At 39.4% G+C, this 18,820-nt stretch overlaps 1 protein-coding gene across 1 annotated transcript in view; it reads left to right on the top strand.

Moving 5' to 3' along the window:
- LOC102100248 (connector enhancer of kinase suppressor of ras 2-like) overlaps positions 1-18,820 on the top strand; it is a 164,430-nt gene that overhangs the window by 92,260 nt on the left and 53,350 nt on the right. Inside the window, exons 6-8 of the mRNA XM_088062604.1 lie at positions 49-168; positions 8,793-8,852; positions 12,823-12,891. Of these exons, the coding sequence (XP_087918730.1) occupies positions 49-168; positions 8,793-8,852; positions 12,823-12,891 (249 nt within the window). The remainder of the gene's footprint in view (positions 1-48; positions 169-8,792; positions 8,853-12,822; positions 12,892-18,820) is intronic.

Here is an 18,820-nt window from a genome sequence, read left to right as displayed (position 1 = left end):
TTTGTTGTTCCAGTTTGATACGGGGGATTGACTTGTTTTTCCTTGTAGTGTAAAACCCTGTCTGGGATTTGTGACCACATCATTTCTCTCTCATCTGACTCGCTGGTGTCCCAGTCAGCACACCTCGAGGTCGTTCATCTCACCAGCATCATGCCCAGTGAGGGGCTGGTAAGTAGCAAAGCAGCTCCAAGTTTAACTCTTAGAATGCCCAGCACAAGCCTCAGTTCTTTGGGGCAATTTGGTTCTTGAATTTATCAAGAAATCAAAATATGTTTTCATGCAATGTCCTCATTTATTTAGTAGGCTGAATCAGATTTCTGAAGATGGTTTAATTGACATTTATCTGAACAAAGGGATTTTTTTTGTTTTTTAAAATGAAAACCTGTTTTACCTAGAGCTTCACTACTGTATGAGTAGTTAAATCTACCATCCTTTGATATTTAGATTGCAGTTTTTGGAATGTACTGAAATAATCCCCAAATGCAAACACATACAAATAAAATTAACTAATGTCATTAATGTGCTTTCAAAATGCTTAGTGGAAGGTCTGTGTCTGGGATTTGCATAAATGGAGTTATATGCTTGCCTAATGATCAGTTCAAATAAAACTTTCAGAAGTATCTTCCCAGGAACAAAATAAATCTCTTTGATTTGTAAATTGTTGTTCACTGAGCAGCCTGGTTGGGTGGCTCTGGACATCCCAGCTACTCTGCATTAGTGGTGGCTCACAGCAGGGCACTGCTCTGCAGAGACAGATACAGAATTATTTGTCTGCAGCTTTTAGATATGAATGCACTGATATGTTTTTTTGGACAATGGATTTTTGTGACATTTTAGTGGTTGGTGGGTAAAGACTTCTGCCTCCCCTCAGTAGTCCTTTTTGTCCTTACAACCATTTGATGTTGGTGGGCTGTGGGAACATGAGGATTGTGCTTGGGAACCTCAGGTGCCGATAAAGCTGGAGTGGAAGGTGGCACTGCAGGCACTGGGATGTTCTCGCTCGCTCTCCTCAAGAGCCAGGCTGCTTTTCCCAGCACAATCTCCTGGACTGCCTTCAGCTGCCTTCTCAGAATTCTCTTTATTTTTATTTTCTCCCCACATGAAGAGTAATTCAGGAATGTTGTTTCTCGGCTGAAGGAAGCAGTTGTAGGAGGAAAAAAAGGGGGAAGTGGGGAGTGAAATTGGCAGCCATGAGGTTTATCCACAGAAAATCCCCAAACTGACAGATCAAAATCCATTGGAGTGCCACTCTACACCTTGTGACATGTTTCCTCTTTGTAATTCAGCGTGATTTACAGATTTTAAATTTCTGTTAGTTGAGACACTTTGTGTTATTTCAACATCTTCCTCTTTGTTCTGACATTGAACAGTGACGAACCTCATATGCAAATACTGTCAGAGTTACAAGGGCATAATTACTCTGAGGTATGCATATTAATCTAAGAATGACATATTTTAATAACATGAGGAGGTGTTGTGTGACTGCACAAGTTTACTTTATTCTTAGGCTGATTTAGTCAACAAAGAACATTACCCCAGCAAAAACCACATTTAATTTTAATTCCGTGGCATCGCAGATGCTCAGCCCAGTGTGTAATCCTGAGCACAGATACAATTTCCTTGCTGTGCTGCTGCATCCTTATGGCCAAACGTGTTCCCTTTATGGCCCAGTTTCCCCTCTAGGTCTGATTTCTGGGTTAGTGCAGGGTACCCAGGAAATACAGGTCACTACATTTGCAGGAGATACATTGTCAGCGTCCCAGTGCTTTTGACTTGCTTTAGGATTACTACACCCTGCAGGCCAGCACTCTGCATGGCTTTCCTTTCTGTGCAGAAATGGGATGTATTTCTCCTGGTCTAATTAGGGGAAAGTTCATTATTGGTGCTGCAGGGATGCCGAACTCAGAGATGCATTTTGCTCAGAGATGATGGAGCACAATAAGCAGGGCTGGGTCTTGCTGATCCTCCCATGGCTCTGGATTTGGGACAGGGGCTGGTGGGGGACAGGAGTGGAATCTACCCCAAAACCAGCATTTCCTGTGGGGAACTGAGATTTCCTGGTGTGCAGGCTGAGGCAGGTGTCTGTCAGGAGCTCTTGGCAGGAACTGCCCGTGAAGATTTAAGCTCTGGAGTGACCAAGGTGAGAGCTGTTGGCTGAGATGTTGGGTCCTTTCCTGTGGTTCACATTTCCCTTTGCTCCTGGCAGAACTTGGGGCAGCCAGGAGCTGTGCTGGGATGATCCTGCTGGATGGACTCGGGCTGGAGGAACCCCTGTGAGGTTCTCCACCCACAGCGTGCCCGCGAGTTAGCAGCCAACAAAAGAGCAGTGAGTGGGCACTGCTGACAGAGGACATGAGACAAACACTGCAATCAAAATTGCCTGGCAATTTCTCCTTTTTTTCCCCCTTTTTTCCCTTAGATGAAGTGAAATCACAGTGAATGAGTGAGTTTTCTGTGCCTAATTGTGAAGGCGCTGTAACGTGTTAGGTTGGAAAGTTCCTTGTAATCAATTTTGCTGACACTGTGTTCTGTTTAGAAGAAAATATGAAAAAGGACTATAAATGGGAATAAAAGAAAAATCATGTGAAAAGGAAAAGAAAACATTAATCAGAATCAAATATAGAACAGAGTAATGAATTACAAATGGCTTTCTCATGATTGTATAGCGGATTTTTTCCACAGGATATCTGCTCCATTCAAGAGAAAAATGAGCACTATTCAGTGAATGGAAAGTATTCAGAGTTCCATTTTTATCCTTTTCATTCAGTGTAGGGGTTGAGGCCTGATTTACCACACTTCAGCTAAGCTCTGCAGTCCCTGGAGTTACTAATTTCATCGTGAGTTGTTTTATTTATTTTTTATATGGCCTTACTGAGTGCTTCACAGACACTAATTAATTCATCCTCACAACACACTTGTGAAAAGGATACTGTAATTTTAGTTTTGGAGTTAGGAAGCTATTGCACAGCAGTTGGTATCAAAATCACCAAAAATGTGTTTTTCAAGAGCAGCTTAATGTAATTTTTCAGAACATTTGTTACTTTTACAGCATAAATTTAAAGCACAGCCTCTCTTGGCTTTATGTGTAGCTCTGATTTTCAGAGCTACTGAGAACAGGGTTCATCCAGGGTTGGCACCTAGAAAACAAAGACAATTATTTGCTGTTGGAGAAAAGTGTGTTCTAAATCACTCAGATTTATGAAAGAGTTCAGTTTTCTGGAATGATATTCAGCTGACTAAATTATGAGTCTTCCCAAATTTTCAAGACCCCATTTGCAAAATTTTTATTACGTGCCTTTTAATTTCTTCCCCAAATGAGCCAGGAATCCTATTGACATTGCATAAGCTCACACATAAACGAAATTAATTTCCAGGTCCAAGTCCACGCAGTTGCTGCACCGAGTCAGAACTCCTGCAGGGCAGTGTCTGTGTGTTTAATTGTATAAATAAATTCTGGATCATAAAGCATTTTCACAAAGGGACTCTAAGTCTTTGAAAGGTGCACCTTCAGTTCTAGCATATTCTAACTTTCTGCTTGTGCTTTTATGAGCTTTATAGTCACCTTTTTTTTCTCCCTCTCTAAAATTCCATCTTTTGAATTCAGCTTTATTAAAATGTGGCCTTATCTCCAGCCCTCCCAGGACACTCTGTGTGCTGTGCTTTCCTGGCAGTTTGCTGGACAAAGGAATTTCCATTGGGAACACACAGTTTGGTTTCCCTTCCAAGTCCTGGGGACTCTGCATCCTGATCTCTGCAGGCACTTGTTGGCTTCCAGAAATATATTGAGTTTTTTCCTCTCTTTTTCCATTCCTTCCCCAGCTCCATTGGTCAAACTGGTTCCTCCTTTTCCCTAATTTCCCCTGTTTTTTCAGTATTTTTCCTTTTTCCTATTTTTCAGTGGCAAATACTGAAACACTCTCCAAGCATTTTCTTTTTCCTATTGAAGTAACTTTAAGGATTGTAAAGCACTTTTTCTCTTGAATTGTTGTACTGGGTATGGTAATACCATTAATATCTGAAGTGCACAGCTTAATCAGCACGAACAAGCTGTCTGGAAGGCAAAGCTTTGTTTCAAACAATCCATTTGACAAACTTCAAATAAATTCCTGCACTAAAAAAGTATTAAATTGTGAGAATCACCGTTAGCTCTGGCCAAACACGCACACATAAATTTTTAGGAAATCAAATAGAATAAAAGAACTTTGTGATTCAAGAAAATTGCCTCCCCACTTTAAATTTTTTTGCTTTGATGGATCCACAATGAGTCCTCGAGCCTGGAGTTTGGGTTGCTGTTGGCAGCCCCTGAGTTTGCTGCTGAGTCCTTGGGGATGAAGGTTGATGAAAGGCTGGGGGGAACCTTGCTGTGATTTACCTGCCCACAGCCAGCTTTGGAGCAGCTTTGCTGTCACATAAACAGGCAGCATTTTATTGGAGATGTTGGATATAGAGATACAGAATGGGATCATGGAATGGTTTTTGATGTTTGGGGCTTTTTCTCCCCCCTCCTGCTCTTGGATGATTGGGGATTGTCCATAGTGAGAGATTATTACAGCCAGTATTATTTCAGATGAAACTTTTTTTTTTTTTTTAAATCTTCTGAACTTGATGTCCAGCTCATATTTCCAGAGATACTTCTGTGTAACATGCAGCTTTAATCTTATTTGATGAGATTAATGATTCCTCTTAAGCAGGAGATTCCAAATGGGGAGGCAGTTGGGGTTTTATTGTTTGGGTTTGTATCTTCTGATGTCTGTGGAATGTTTTCTTCTCTCCCCCTGGAATAAAAAAGGACTTTCATCCCTCTTCCTTTCACTTTTTTATTCTTTTTCTCTCTGTTGTCTGAGCTTCCCCCTGCTGATAGAAACAGTGTAATCTGACACACTTTAATTAAGATGTACACTGCTAATATTCAGAGCCTTCTTCATTTTTCTGCAGAGGGAAATTTTCCTATTTCATTCTAAGAATTTAAGGAAAGCAAAGATTGTGGGAACAAAAACTTTTTATGAGACCAGCTGTGTGGTGCTGGAAAAACAAAAAAGCTGAACAAACAGCCAAGCTGTCAGAGGCACAGGACCTACTTTATGAAGGATTATTCATCTCTCCAGTGTCCAGCTACCCTTTCAAACAGTGCTTCTCTTCCTGTGGCATTTGCAATTTAAGGTGATGGAAGCCAATCTTTCCCATTTTCACATGAAAGGAATTGCAAGGAAGGCAAGAAGAGATAGTAGAATATGAAGGCAGCTTTTTTTTGTGGGAATGCCTGGCCTAAAACTGTCAGGGTGTTCATCTAATAATTTAGAATTATTTTTAAAGGCTTACAGAAACTTGACAAATTTCCATCATGCTTGACATATAAAGGTTCTCACAGCCTAAAAGCCAAAACAAAACCAAATGTGCTTATGCAGAAGAATAAAAGAAGTTACTATCACTAGTATTTTGAGTTGTCTTGCAGGAAGGAAAGCAGAGGTGTTTAAATTTGGGAAAAAGACTACAACATGTCAGGCATAAAAGTTTTTTTAGGAGAGGGACTTTTAAATGGTATGAAATTTAAATAAAAACTCTTTTACCTTCTCAAAGCACTATCAAGGCATTTGTTTAAATGCATCTGTAACTTTGACAGTTGAAATAAGATGAAAGAAGCATTTTTTATGGGGCAAAAGATCAAGGGGTGTAAAAGTTCCCTGGTCATTTGTGGCTTTACAAATCTGCATCTTTGCTGTCACTGCTTCCCTGTGCTGGAATAATTGTTGACACTTAAAAACACACTGCTGTCATTATATCCTGGTTAATTAACCAGACAACTCCGCAAGAAAATTTTCAAGGAAATTCCCCTGACAAATGGATATGCTGTTTTCTGGGGAAAAGTCTCTTCAAAATGGGATTTTAAATGGCTGATGCCTTCCCATATGTTTCCAAAGGTCAGATTTTAATTAAAAACCTTTAATTCATTTTGTCTCTAGAGGACAGTGGCAGAGTTATTCAGAAACAGCCAGGTTTCTTGATTTGATGCCTGAGAAACATTTCCTTGTTCTCTAACATAGGTCAATGTCATCCTTCAGAGTTTATGTCTGAAACATCAGTTATTAAAGAGCAACTATTTATTTCTAAATGTTGACCAGTCTGAGCCATCTTCACAGGGTGAGAATCCTTGGCACTTGCCTTATCTCGAGATAAGGGGTACAGCTTGTTATTCTTTTCTCTGAGATCATTGTTAACATTCAAGAATAAACCAGAGATACTAAAACCCCATTCTTTAAGAAAAAAAAAAAAAAGAGATTAATCCTAAATTAATCCATAAAAAGGACTCTGCTAAAGAGGTGGGAGAAGCCTTCAGAGAAGGACTCTGTGCTCCTGTCAGATGTAGCTGCCACTCCAGAAGGGGCTGTGGCACTTTGGCCAAACCTCTGCATGCACCTGCTCACTCCCAGGTGACCAAACAATTCTCTGGCTATCACTGCTGAAGCCTAGGAAGTAAAAAATTAATATAAGGACTTTTCTATTTTTCTTACAATAATCTTTCCAGCTTTTCAGGCAAGAGATATGTCAAGGGGATGCTCTGCTCCTGTACTGGTCAGCAAGAAACAAGCTGATTATTTTTCTTTTGGGAAAACAAGGATGAAAGCTCTGTGTAGGATAATTTGAAGGCTATGAGTCATTCATTAGAATTGTTTATTTTTTTATATATTCTTAAGCTTTAATAACTAGGATGAAAGAGCAGACAGCAAAATGTAGGGTAATTCTGTGTGATTAGTCAGGGTTTATGTCTCTCCGATGGCATCTGTTAAGAGATAAAATTATAATTTGATTTTTTCCTAAAATACACAGAGATTAACAAGAGTCTAAGAACTTCTGGAAGAAATAAGTGGTAAGATTTAGTGAAAAGTTCAGCACTGTGTCCTCTTGTGGCCTGAAAGATTTTAATCTGTTGGGTTTTTTGAGAGGGAATGGATCTCGTCAAAGCAAGTGGGATGTTAGGACTGTGATACTAAATTTGATATAAAAGTGTGGCTGGAAATGTGTTCCTGAAGTTCACCAAGTGCTAAAAGAGCAGGAATGTTGTGCAATGAGCTCGTGAAAGGTTCACTGTGGAAATTCAGCATAACTCCCACACTAGATGGACAAAATTTCTGCTCCAGATTTTTAATGGAGATTCACCATCCCATTGTCCATGGGAGCCTTCAGTTTTCCAGTGCTCCTGTTTGTGTCTTTGAGCTGGCAAAGAGAACTTTGTCTTTAGCTGCTGAAGGGACCACAGAGACAACAGAACAGCAAACACTGATAAAATCAAACCTCTCTAAAGAAGGAAATGCTGAAAGGTTCCCCAGCAGCTCCTTTCTCCCAACTAATCCCATTTTATGAAGCCGATTTCAAGATTTAATTTGGATCTTTGGTTTTTATAAATGAAGTTGTTTATAAAGCAGACTCATTTAAGAGAACAACTGAGATGGGGAGTAAAATCTAAAGCAGAGTTTCCTATGCAACAGAGTTAAGGAACCAGCCATCAATCAGGTTTGGACAACCTTTATTTTTAAGATTTCAATAAATTTAAAACTTGATGAAATGGAATTAGTTTACATTAAGGTAGAAGTTACATTTTCTCATGAGAAGTCCAAACAGACCCAGATAGGGGAGGTTACTCAGGGCCACGTCCAGTCACAATTTCATCATCTCCAAATCTCCAAGAGATCCCACAACTTTTCCAGCCTGTTCCAATGTTTTATTTTCCTGGTGGTAAAACTGAAAAAAAAAAATTCCTTACCAGAGTTCCAACTTGTCTCTTCCTTCTCATCCTTCCACTGTCAGAAGCGGTTTGGCTCCTCCTCAACCTTCCAGTTTAGGGAGTTGTGGAGAGCAATTTCACCTTAACTTGGTAGGATGTTTAATTTTGGGTTTTCCTCGAGGGGTTGGGAGGTGGTGTTTGTGAGCCTGAAGATCTGGATTAGCATTCAGGAATCTGGAAATTGCTCTCTCTGAGCAAAATGTCCTTGGTTATTGCTGGGGGCTCTAAACTTTGGGGCTGACAGCACAAGGTGATGCAGAACTATTGAAAGAAAATCAGAGCAGCACAATGTACCAATTAGATTAATTAGATTTCAAAATGTGATGGATAACCGTGCTGTGTGAAGAGATGGGAAGCTCTGACCTGGCTCCTGAGAGGGAAGCACAGGAGCCACTGAGCCTGCCTGACATTTGGGCTCAGAGTTTGTTCAGCTCCACAGATCCCTGCTCTGGTTGTCTCTCTCCACCTTGTCTGTCCCCTCCTTGGAGCAGAATCCATAATGGATTAATTACAAAGCTCCTGTTAGTTCACCAAGCTCATTTTCCCCCATAAATTAACAATATGAGCACTGGCTCCTGTCTGAGTTAGGCTCTGGCTCTGCTTTTACTGAATCAGGAACTCTTTGAAAACGGGGCATTTAAGTTTAAAAACTACTCCTGCTCATGCTTTCGATTTCAATACTTCTTTTGTGTCACTTGTAATAAAAAGAGGTCGTGTTAAATATTTTAAATACTGAACAGGCACAAGGTTTTGTGCTGCTGCTTGGTTTGAACTCTGTCCACAAACTTTAGAATAAAAAAAAAAACATTAAGTGAGAAAACTCCGCTATTTATAGTGATCTTAACATAGATTTGTTAAACTTAGATTTGCAAATATTAATTGACCATAGTCCCTTCCAGTCTGTTTGAATGCTATGGTCCTTAGAACAAACCTATTATTTTAATTATCATGCAAATGTCTTGTGTTTGTTTTCTACAAATATTAATTATCGTTTTTGCTCTTCTTTTTCCAGGGAATGTATATCAAATCAACATATGATGGATTACATGTAATCACGGGAACAACAGAAAATGTAAGAGTCTTTATTTTAAAATACTTTCATCATGCTTTCAATTATTTTCTGTGTATCTGCAGTGCACTTTGTAATACGTAAATTTGTTTAAACCAAGCCACTTTTTATTAATATCTTTGTTCAGTTTTCATGTATATGTATCATATTACCTTTGTAAAGATCTAGAACCCTTGAAAATAGACATGGAAAAGCAGCTGTGTTGAAATTATTAATAACTATCACTATAATAAAGGAAATTCTCAAGATTCTGCCTTCAGTGATTCCTCAAATACTCCTTTCCAACAACATCCACACATTTATCTCTCTGGCACAAGTGCTTTCCTTTATATTAAGTGCATTATATTTTATGTTTTCTATAATTTGTAATAAATATAGAGAGGATATTATAATTTCAATATTATATTTCACAATATATTATATATATATTCAATATAATATTATTCAATTATAATTTTCATTGTAGCCCCAGAGGTATTAAAAAAAACTGAACCAAAATCACAGAGAGTTTTGCAGAGCAAAGATCTGTGTGAGAGATCCCAGGGACACTAAAGAGTGTGACAGGAACGAGAGCACAGCCTCTAAACATCCTCCTCATTCCTTAACGTGCAGTTCATCATCATCAATTTGAAAAAAATTAAATTGACTTCAACTGCTGCCATCTAATTACTGTGACAGACTTCATAAAGCCACCCTTCTGGTTTTCATCTTGTCTTTTGGTCACACTGTTCCCTTTCAACTCAAAGCTCAGAGCTGGGCAAGCAACAAGTTCAGATTTTATACAGCTGATATTGAAATTACGGCTTGCTGATGCCCCAGGAGGATAAAATGAGCTCTGGGAGATGTAAACCCTGGCTGGCAAGAGCCAGTGCTCTGCTGGCCCATATGGGTGAGCTCCATGTGGGATATTTTCACTGATTTATATACATTGAGTAGTGTTTATATGGGTTTTATCAGTGCAAACCCATGGAAAGCCAGATGATTTGTATGTCACAATTTGGGAAGACAATTCTAATGCAAATTAAACTTGAATTTTGTTTGTTTATATTGTCGCCATTGGCAGCATTTTGAAGTCTAAAAATAACTATTATGTGTATCTTGGGTCCTGAAAATTATGACTGATCCATCTTGATTATGTTGGAGAAATTATGTTCATAGATGGAATTACTCATGCTGTAATTAATCCACTTTTTTACTGTAATTCTAATTCATTTCAGAAATATAATGCAGTTTATAGGGGAAATATTGATATATTTACAATTGAAATTCACAGGAAGAGTTCCTAAATTGCCAGCCACTAGAATTTTAATATTTTTATTTTGACTATCAAAACTTTTTGCTAGGACGCCACCAGAAAAATTGCTTTTTCACTTTTGCTAAAAGTGTAGTCACATGTGCAGATAAACCAGCATCAAAAACCTTTAACTTCTGATGTTTCAGCAAATTGATTTTTCATTCCTTTTGAAGGGATAATTGACCTCAGAGCCAGTGTTTAATTAGCTCAGCCTCATCCAAGTCAGGAAAGCAGCTAAAAAAGAGAAAGAAGCAGGCCTTTGCTTTTCCAAGTAACGTCAGCTGAAGTTAAACATTATGAATGGTGGTGTTTACTGCCATTTCCTGCTCACCTCTCACACCCCATTTAAAGCCAAAGAGTTTGTTAAAGTCAAGTTGAATTCCAGGAATATTTCTGTTACACGTTTGCTCCTGGGCTGCCAAAATTCCTCAAGTTTCCAGGAAAAGGAGGAAGTGGCTCTGGAGCCAGGTGGTTCCTCAGTGAAGTGTGGGGGTAAATCCTGTTTGCTGTAGTGCAGAAGGAGTCGGGGCAGGAGGAGGGCTCTGACTGCTCTGCCCAGGGCTTAGCTCAAAACTGGAGCTCAGGAATGAAACCCTGTCAGAGATCAGGCAGGTGAGGGGCTGGGATGAGGCTTGGCTTGGGCAGAGAAAGGCTGGGAATGAAAAAACAGCTGTGGGTAGAAGGTAAAAGCTGTGCTTGGAATTCCCAGTCCCACTGGGATTCACCGGGTCCTGTATTGCTGTTTGCCCTATTGGCTGATTGGGTGATCAATGCCATTTCCCACTCTCAGTATTGGCCCATGGGTAATCAATGCCATTTCCCACTCTCATTATTGGCTGATGGGTAATCAATGCCATTTCCCACTCTCAGTATTGGCTAATGGGTAATCAATGCCATTTCCCACTCTCAGTATTGGCTGATGGGTAATCAATACCATATCCCACTCTCAGTATTGGCTGATGGGTAATCAATGCCATATCCCACTCTCATTATTGGCTGATAGGGTAATCAATGCCATTTCCAGCTCTCAGTATTGGCTGATGGGTAATCAATACCATTTCCCACTCTCAGCAGCAGGAAATGTTCCATTCCCTGCCTGGCTTTGGCAGCAGGGCTGACCCTGGGGCCCTTTGGCCCCTCAGAGTCTCTCTGGCATTTTATTCAGAAATAATTGCAGTCATTTCCTCGGCAGTGGCAATTTGGGTTTTTCTTGTGTTGCCTCCTCTTCTCCTTGCTCCTTTTATTTGTTTGCCTTTTGTTTTTAATCTCCATGGACAAAAGGAATGAGTGGGATTTCTTGAAGACAGCACAGCTGAGGATCTCTTGCCCGCAGTGAGGTCATGACCATAAACTCCTACACATCACTTTCAGCTTGGATAAATCCTTTCTTCCTTCGCCTTTGGCACGTGTCTCACGTGTTTGTTGTGTTCCACAATTCATGTTTTTGGCTGGCTCCAGGGGATATCCAGGAGCTCAGCTACATTTTGGTAACTGCTGTTTTTCTGTGCGGTTCTTCGGCGGGGTTAGAGCCAGGCCACTCCTGTAGCCGCAAGTGGCTCCTCTCCTGCCTTGTCAGGAGTCTGTTTGCTTGGCAGGGAACTCCAGCTGTTTCTGGAGGATTGTTTTGCTTTGAAAGTTGCAGTGCTGTTTGACAAGGCACAATCAGTCCTCTCTCCAACCCTGTATCTCACGAGTAAACTTCCCACCTTGTCTAAGCCAACTTCCACCGGGATTTATTTTTCAAGGTGATGTCTCAGCTCTTTAATTCGTTGTGTTTTTTGCCCTCCTGAGTGCCAGGCTGGTGTGCTCTGTGTCAGTAGAACACTCCCAAGCCAGTGCACAGTGCAAGCAATTTGCTTTGAGTCCTCAGCTCCCTAATCCTGAGCCTGCTGATCTCCTGAATGCCCCTGGTTTCTCTCACAGATTTAAGATTTCATCAAAGCATCTAAAAATTATTTTAGTTGGCCACATTTGAGTGGCCACTAATCCATTTCCACGTGCTCAGAACAAGCTTATTTAGGATATGGGAGTTTTTCAGCTCCAGGATCATGAAATTATGTGAAGAGTGTGTGTACATAAAATCTCCTGAAGAACAAGTCTCTTACATCCATTTGTAAATTACCATGTTCTCTGGTCAAATGGTTCATTTAGCACTGTCTTGAAAAAAAAAATATATCTATAAGAGCTGTATTTGAAGGTATAAATACCCTGTGTTCGCAGAGTATCTTCAGTTCCCTTCAGCAGCAGCACTGCTCAGGGGACTGAGCCCTGATTTCTGTCCCAGGGCTGGTCCAGCCCTGTCCCAGGGCTGTTTTGTAGCAGATTTAATTCAACATGACATGAATTCACCCAGGGTATTCCCAACAAGGCTGTGACTGCTCAGCTAAACACAATGGAATAGCCCAACAGGCCAAAAATGGCAGCTGGAATTCTGGATTGGAATGGCAAATGGAATTCTGGATTGGAATGGCAAAAGGAATTCTGGATTGCTCCATCAAATGTTATCAGAAAAGAAAAATTGTTCCTCATGAATAAGAGCAGTTATCACTATTTGACAGCAATGAGGTTTCTTTAGGCACAGCTTTCTTGCCTTCTTCAGCATTCATTGTTTTAATTCCTGCTCTTTGCTTCCACCTCCACACCTTCTCTGCAAAGTAAATTTTTGTCTCTTGTCCTCAGTCTCCTGCTGACCAGTGTAAGAAAATCCATGCTGGTGATGAGGTGATCCAGGTCAACCACCAAACTGTGGTAAGTATTTTGAAAATTCTGTGTTACTACTACTACTACTACTACTACTAGTATTATTATTGTTATTATTATTATTATCATCATCATCACTATTACAATTATTACTATTACTATTATTATAATTATTATCATTACTATTATTACTATTATTATTGTCTTTTTAAGCGTCATATTCACTGCTTATACTTAATAAGAAAAGGCCCAAATTGAGTCCATAACCATCCCAGAAGGATTAAGCCAAATTTACATTTTGCACAGCTGCTGTTCAACATCTTACTCTTCTTATATAAGGAGATCCAAGAATATTTCCTTGAAGTTCTTAGACTTCTCATTATGCACTTGCCAGCTGGTTTAACTTCTCCTCTTGAACAGAATTTTGTATCCTGTTTAATGCAGGATCCAGATTAATAATGCAGAAGTGCTGTAACAGCTGTATATTCTGAATCTGTTGGGGGAAAGACATAAAAATGATTAAAGTGTTGATAGAAATCTGCCAGGTTTGGGGTTTGGCCTTTCTCACATGGAGATTTATCTTTAAGATACTTAAGATAAGCACGTGGATGCTGAACCTCAGGATTGCAGTATGTAATTTACATCTCATTTAAATAGCTCCCATGTTGCTGGAACTACAGGTGAAAAGGACATTGGTATTTATTATTTCTTGGGCATGAATAGTGACAAGGACAATGATAATTTCCTGAGAAACTTCTAATTCAGTTATTTCACTTTGTCCTGGGGAGCCCCATCTCCAGACACAGCAGCTGCAAAATTAAGAAACCTCTTTTTGCCTGTCACTTGTGTGAAGTGGAAATACAAAAGTCTGGCTATTAAAATCTTATGATTAGAGAGCAAATATTTTCTCTTGAAAAGAAGTATAACTTATTCATTTACACTTTAAATGTTAATGCAACACACAGCTCTTATCTGTATTAGAGTTGTCATAGTTACGAGCTGAAATATGCATTAGACTGGCTTTCTCCATCAAATGCACCCTTCAAGTGACAGATTTGATTTAATCTTTATCTCCCATAGGTGAAATCCCCCATTCAGCTTCTCAAGAATTGGCTTTTTTAGCAACTCTTCCCAAGTCTGTTATTACAGCAGGCTCAAGGTGGTTGATGCTTGTAATCCCTTTCCACCTGAGGGCACAGGACCAACAGCTGAGCCAAGTGCCATAAAAGACTTTTTTTCTATTAAAAAAACAACCCTGTAATTTATTAATTATCCATTCTGAAGTTTCTTACAAGCCAAGGAAAGAGATAAATGACACTGGTTGTTTTGGAAATTTATTCTTGCTTTGAAATGGCTGGGAAAGTCTCATTATGTCTTCAGTTTGGAAAATCAGGCAGTAACAGCGAGTGTTTGCATGGTTCAGAGGCATATGTCCAACTCTCACCCCTCATGGATTAGAAGTTTTAATATTTAAAATTATCTTTTTATATTTTAAATATGCCTTAGATCTTCCAGAGTGTTCTTTAGATCACTTCTGGCACTCCTTGCTGCAAACCATCCTCGCCTGTGCCCCTTCTTCCCCTGAGTTATCCCGTTATGACAATCCATATTTTGCTTATAATTTCCATTATTTCCATTAGTGGACTGGAATAATTCAAAGGCAGCAGCCCATTAAATTTCCACATTGTCAATATTCTAATATTAGCTCATAAAAAGGGGTGTAACCCATTTGAAATTAACGACTGGGGGGTCAGAGAACTTGCAGACCTTTGTTGTTCCTACAGATTTTCCAGAGATTTTAGTTTGTTTAACATAAACAAGCCATTTGTTTAACATTGATGTTTCTGTAGCATTTTGGTACCAATATTTTATATTTTATCAAATATAAATCCCCTTCAACACAATGTGTTTGGAAGAACCTGTTCTGAAGATGATTAGAAAATGTCATTTTGTCCTGTCACTGCTGGAAATACTTCCCAGAGCAGAGAAAGTTCTCTTTTAAAGGATCTCTTTTAGCAGGTTCCAATCCTATAGCTGACTACCAGCACCATTTCATCTGATCCTGACTGATCTAGGCCAGTGTATTTGCTAGATAAATTCATATTCATTTAATATGATCATTTGAGTTTTAAAACTTTCATTGATGTTCCCACAACCTGTAATAAATTGCTCCGGTAGTTAATTATTCTCATTGCTGGGGGGAAAAAAGTCATTTTATTTGTACTCTATATTTGTCTGGCACAAGCTTCCAGTCCTTTGATCTTGATGTATTTTTATCTCTTAAATTGGAGAGCAGGTTTCTCTTTTAGGTATTTTCAGGATGCAATCAAATTAGCTCATCACTTTTTTTTAAGTAAGGTGGATAATTTGAGCACTTCCAGTTTGTCATCCTAATGCATCCTAATGCCCTCCTCAGCATCCTCTTCAAATTCCCATTAAATGCAGAACTCTGCATTTTTCACAGGGAGTTACAGAGGTGTCCAGGGCAAGGATTCACTCATGGGTAGCGCAGAACTGTGGTGCTGAAAGAGTAAAAATGAGATTACAGAGCCCAAAGCTGCTCCAGGGGAGGGTTAGGTTGGATTTCAAGAAAATATTCTCCCTGGTTGGGCACTGAACAGACTCTCCAGGGAATGGCCACAACTTTTTTAATACTTTTCCAACAGCTTTTCCATGGAGTTGAGAGTTAAAAAGTGTTCAGGAGGCGTTAAAAAAGAGCTGCTTCCAAATTATGTAATGCAACTGAAAAAGGGAGAAATAAAAGCCTTTCCACGTGGAATCTGGTCTAACCAAGGAACACTCTGTAATACAATTACAAAGATCAAAGAAAAAATAATAGCACTTTAAGCAAGAAATTAATTAAAGCAGGCAATTCACCACTGGCTGTTAAGATCATTTAATCATTATCCAATTTCCTTATTTGCTTTTCTGCTTGTTCTTCTTGCTTACAAGATTTTAAAAAACAGTGTAAGAAACTTGAAAAATAAGTTATAAATTCTAAATTATTGCCACCCTAACTCTTTACTTTTCCCTACAATAACAACAGGCACCAATTCTGTCACTGCCTTGCAGATTTTTACTTCCTCTCCCATAAAATTATACAGAAGTACTAAAGATGCCACTGTAGCACTTCTTTGTTTGCAAAATTAGCAATTACTCCTTAGGTGGTGTATTTTCTGCTGCTTGGTTGAAATAGTAGATTATATATTGTAATTCCTTTTCAGCATAAAATTATGAAAATTAATTTGTGTTAATGTTCCTTTTTGGATAGTTTTTCGGACAATGAAATTATTGGAGATCAAATAAATATTGATTCATCCCTGACCACCTGTAAAATATTTTGTCTGCTTCTGGATAGAGAAGTGATTTGTAAACAAGGGAAAACTGAATTTCTCTGAATTTCTCTGTCTTTTGTGGGTTTTTTTTTTGGTGAGGGTTAAGATTTGAAGGTTATTTCACAGGACAGAGAGCAATAATAAGGCTTTTAGTAATTCCTGTTGAAAGCTCAATGTTACTCAGGAGCACCTGGCAAGACTCCAGGAGTCAGAATGTAGTAATTAATCCCAAACCAACTGAGCACCATAGAGCTGTGACTGAAAATGGCAAAGATGAACTTGGAATTAATCAGGAACAGGTTTCCAGGAGAAACTGAGTTTGGATACCATTGTCTTGACATTAGTAATATCTTGTCTGAAATACTGTGTGATCTTCAGGTCATTTACAGCTATCAGAGGTGTTAAGTTAGATAGGAGCATTAAAAAAATGTAATGGGTAAAAAGGAAAATGTGTCATCTGTCTCATAGGAAGATAAATTATTTAAGGATTTCAGTTTGGTTAACTCAGCCAGCTGGGGCTGAGACAGAATTCCTCTTTCTCCACAGACAGAGGCAATAAAGACCAGAAAGAAAAACTCCTTAAGGCATAAAACACTGCTGTGCCAAAGCAAGAGGCCACAGAAATATCTGTAATAAATCTGTTGTTACACGTTCCTTATATTCTCTCGAAACAGCTGCTGGTATTAACTAAAGCAGTTGCATTTTCCCACTTGAGGGTGCTCTTTGGAATGATGGATCCTGTGATCCTGTGCTTTCAAGGGCACAGAAAAAAGATTTTTAGTAGGGTCTGTTGTAGAGGGGCAATGACTTTACACTGAAAAAAGGGAGATTTGGACCAATATAAAGAAGATTTTTTTTTTTGCAGTGAAACACAGGCACAGGGTGCCCAGAGAAGCTGTGGCTGCCCCATGCCTGGAAGTGTCCAAGGCCAGGTTGGACAGAGCTCTGAGCAACTTGAGAATGTCTCTGCTCCTGGCAGGGAGGGTTGGACTAAATGCCCTTTAAATGTCCCTTCAAACCCCAAAAATGCTTTAATTCTAAATACACGATCAGCAGCCTAATGTCCTTTCATACTGCTCATTGTCAAATTACATGCTTGAAATTAAGTGTGTCAAGAGCCTGGCACAATGAAATAATTTCAGCACTAATTTATTTGTGTGAAGACAGTCATTGAATTAATACCCTCGGTGTCTGTTTGAGGAATTGTAAATATGAGTTCTAATGAGGGCTCATTTTAAGTGGAGGTAATTCTGTAGATGTAGTGCCAGGTCACACCATCTGTGTTTCTGCACAGTCTGTGTTGGGAAATGAAAGCAGGGGAAAACAAACAAAAAAAAAGACAAAAGATGTCATGAGAATTTGAACTTCTTTCCCCAAAAGATGTCCTTCTGTTTCCTAACAAAGTGCCACTTGCTCTCCAGATTCTGCCTTTCAGAAAGGCTCAGTGAAGCCTCTCTTCCAGTAGTAGCCCTTGCTTCTTCTTGGATTCTTGCTGTGTTTCTCTGTCAGTTAATGCAAATAACTATGTAAGATAATGGGAGAACATTTGGTCTTCCATCATCAATTATTGTTAGGAGCAGCTCGAATATTAATGAGAGTGAATCAGCTACAGGTGTTAATGACGAGCTTCCCCTTCAGTGACAGAAAACTGTCTTATGATCTTCCAGCACATTTTTGTCTAATAATAATTTCTGATTTCCAATTTCCATGTTAATCAAACCAGCTCTCTTGATTAATTCCCTAATGAGGCAAAGTGAATTACTTAAAATATGAAAAGATGATAGTCTGCTTCCTTAAAAAAAGTTTGGTTTACACAAGCTGGGTTTTTTTTTAAATGCAAATATGAAGAGAGGTCAAACTTTGCAGGTTCAAGTAAATATCCAGATGGCTTTGCTTATGTATTTGAAGAGTCATGAGGGGAAACATCTGTCCAGGTTCCTGCGAGGGGTTACTGCAGTCAGAGCAGAATTACTTGTTTTCAGGTGCTGTGCAATACAGTAGGATATAAATATTTAGAAAATATTTGGCACAACTGATTTCCAGCCCAAAAGGGAGCTTTTAAATTCCTGTTAGTTCTTGCTGTGTGTCTCCCCACGCCAGGTAACAGCAAAGCTGGCAGGTGAGCCAGTGAACAGAGCAGGCACAAATCCCCCACACAAGTCAGGTGTAACCTCCCTTCCTTCTGTCAGCTGCACTCAGGGCTTCCGCATCTCTTAAAACTTTTCCATTTCTCAGAGTCCTGGTAGGGTTTGGTAAGGCTGTGAAGGAGCTGAGGAACCCCATTCCTGCCTTGTGCCCAGAATTTTTGGGTCAAGCAGAGAAAGGAGCAGGTGCCTCTCTCCCCTGTGCACTCCCAGTTCCACCATCTGAGCTCAATTTTACTTCGAAATTCCTACCATAACAAATGGGCACAATGTGTTTGGAAGAAATTGGCAGGGAGGTGAATAACTGCTGTGAGGGTTCAGACCACTGGAATCCTCTGATAAACACCACCATGTTCAGCAGTTCAGCTGTTTGCTCAGTTCCTTTTGACAGACAAATACATCACGCGCTTAATTCCTCTGCAGACACAAAAAATTCACTGATTTTTTTCATTTTCTTTTTTGCTTGCATCTGTAGCATTAGGAATTTTTTGCATGAAT

Source organism: Pseudopodoces humilis, chromosome 15 (assembly GCF_049639895.1).
Source record: "Pseudopodoces humilis isolate 2021_Gansu_Grassland_sample_001 chromosome 15, ASM4963989v1, whole genome shotgun sequence".
Taxonomy (NCBI): Eukaryota; Metazoa; Chordata; class Aves; order Passeriformes; family Paridae; genus Pseudopodoces; species Pseudopodoces humilis.
Note: the sequence above shows the minus strand (reverse complement) of the source record. Positions and strands in the feature narration are given on the sequence as shown.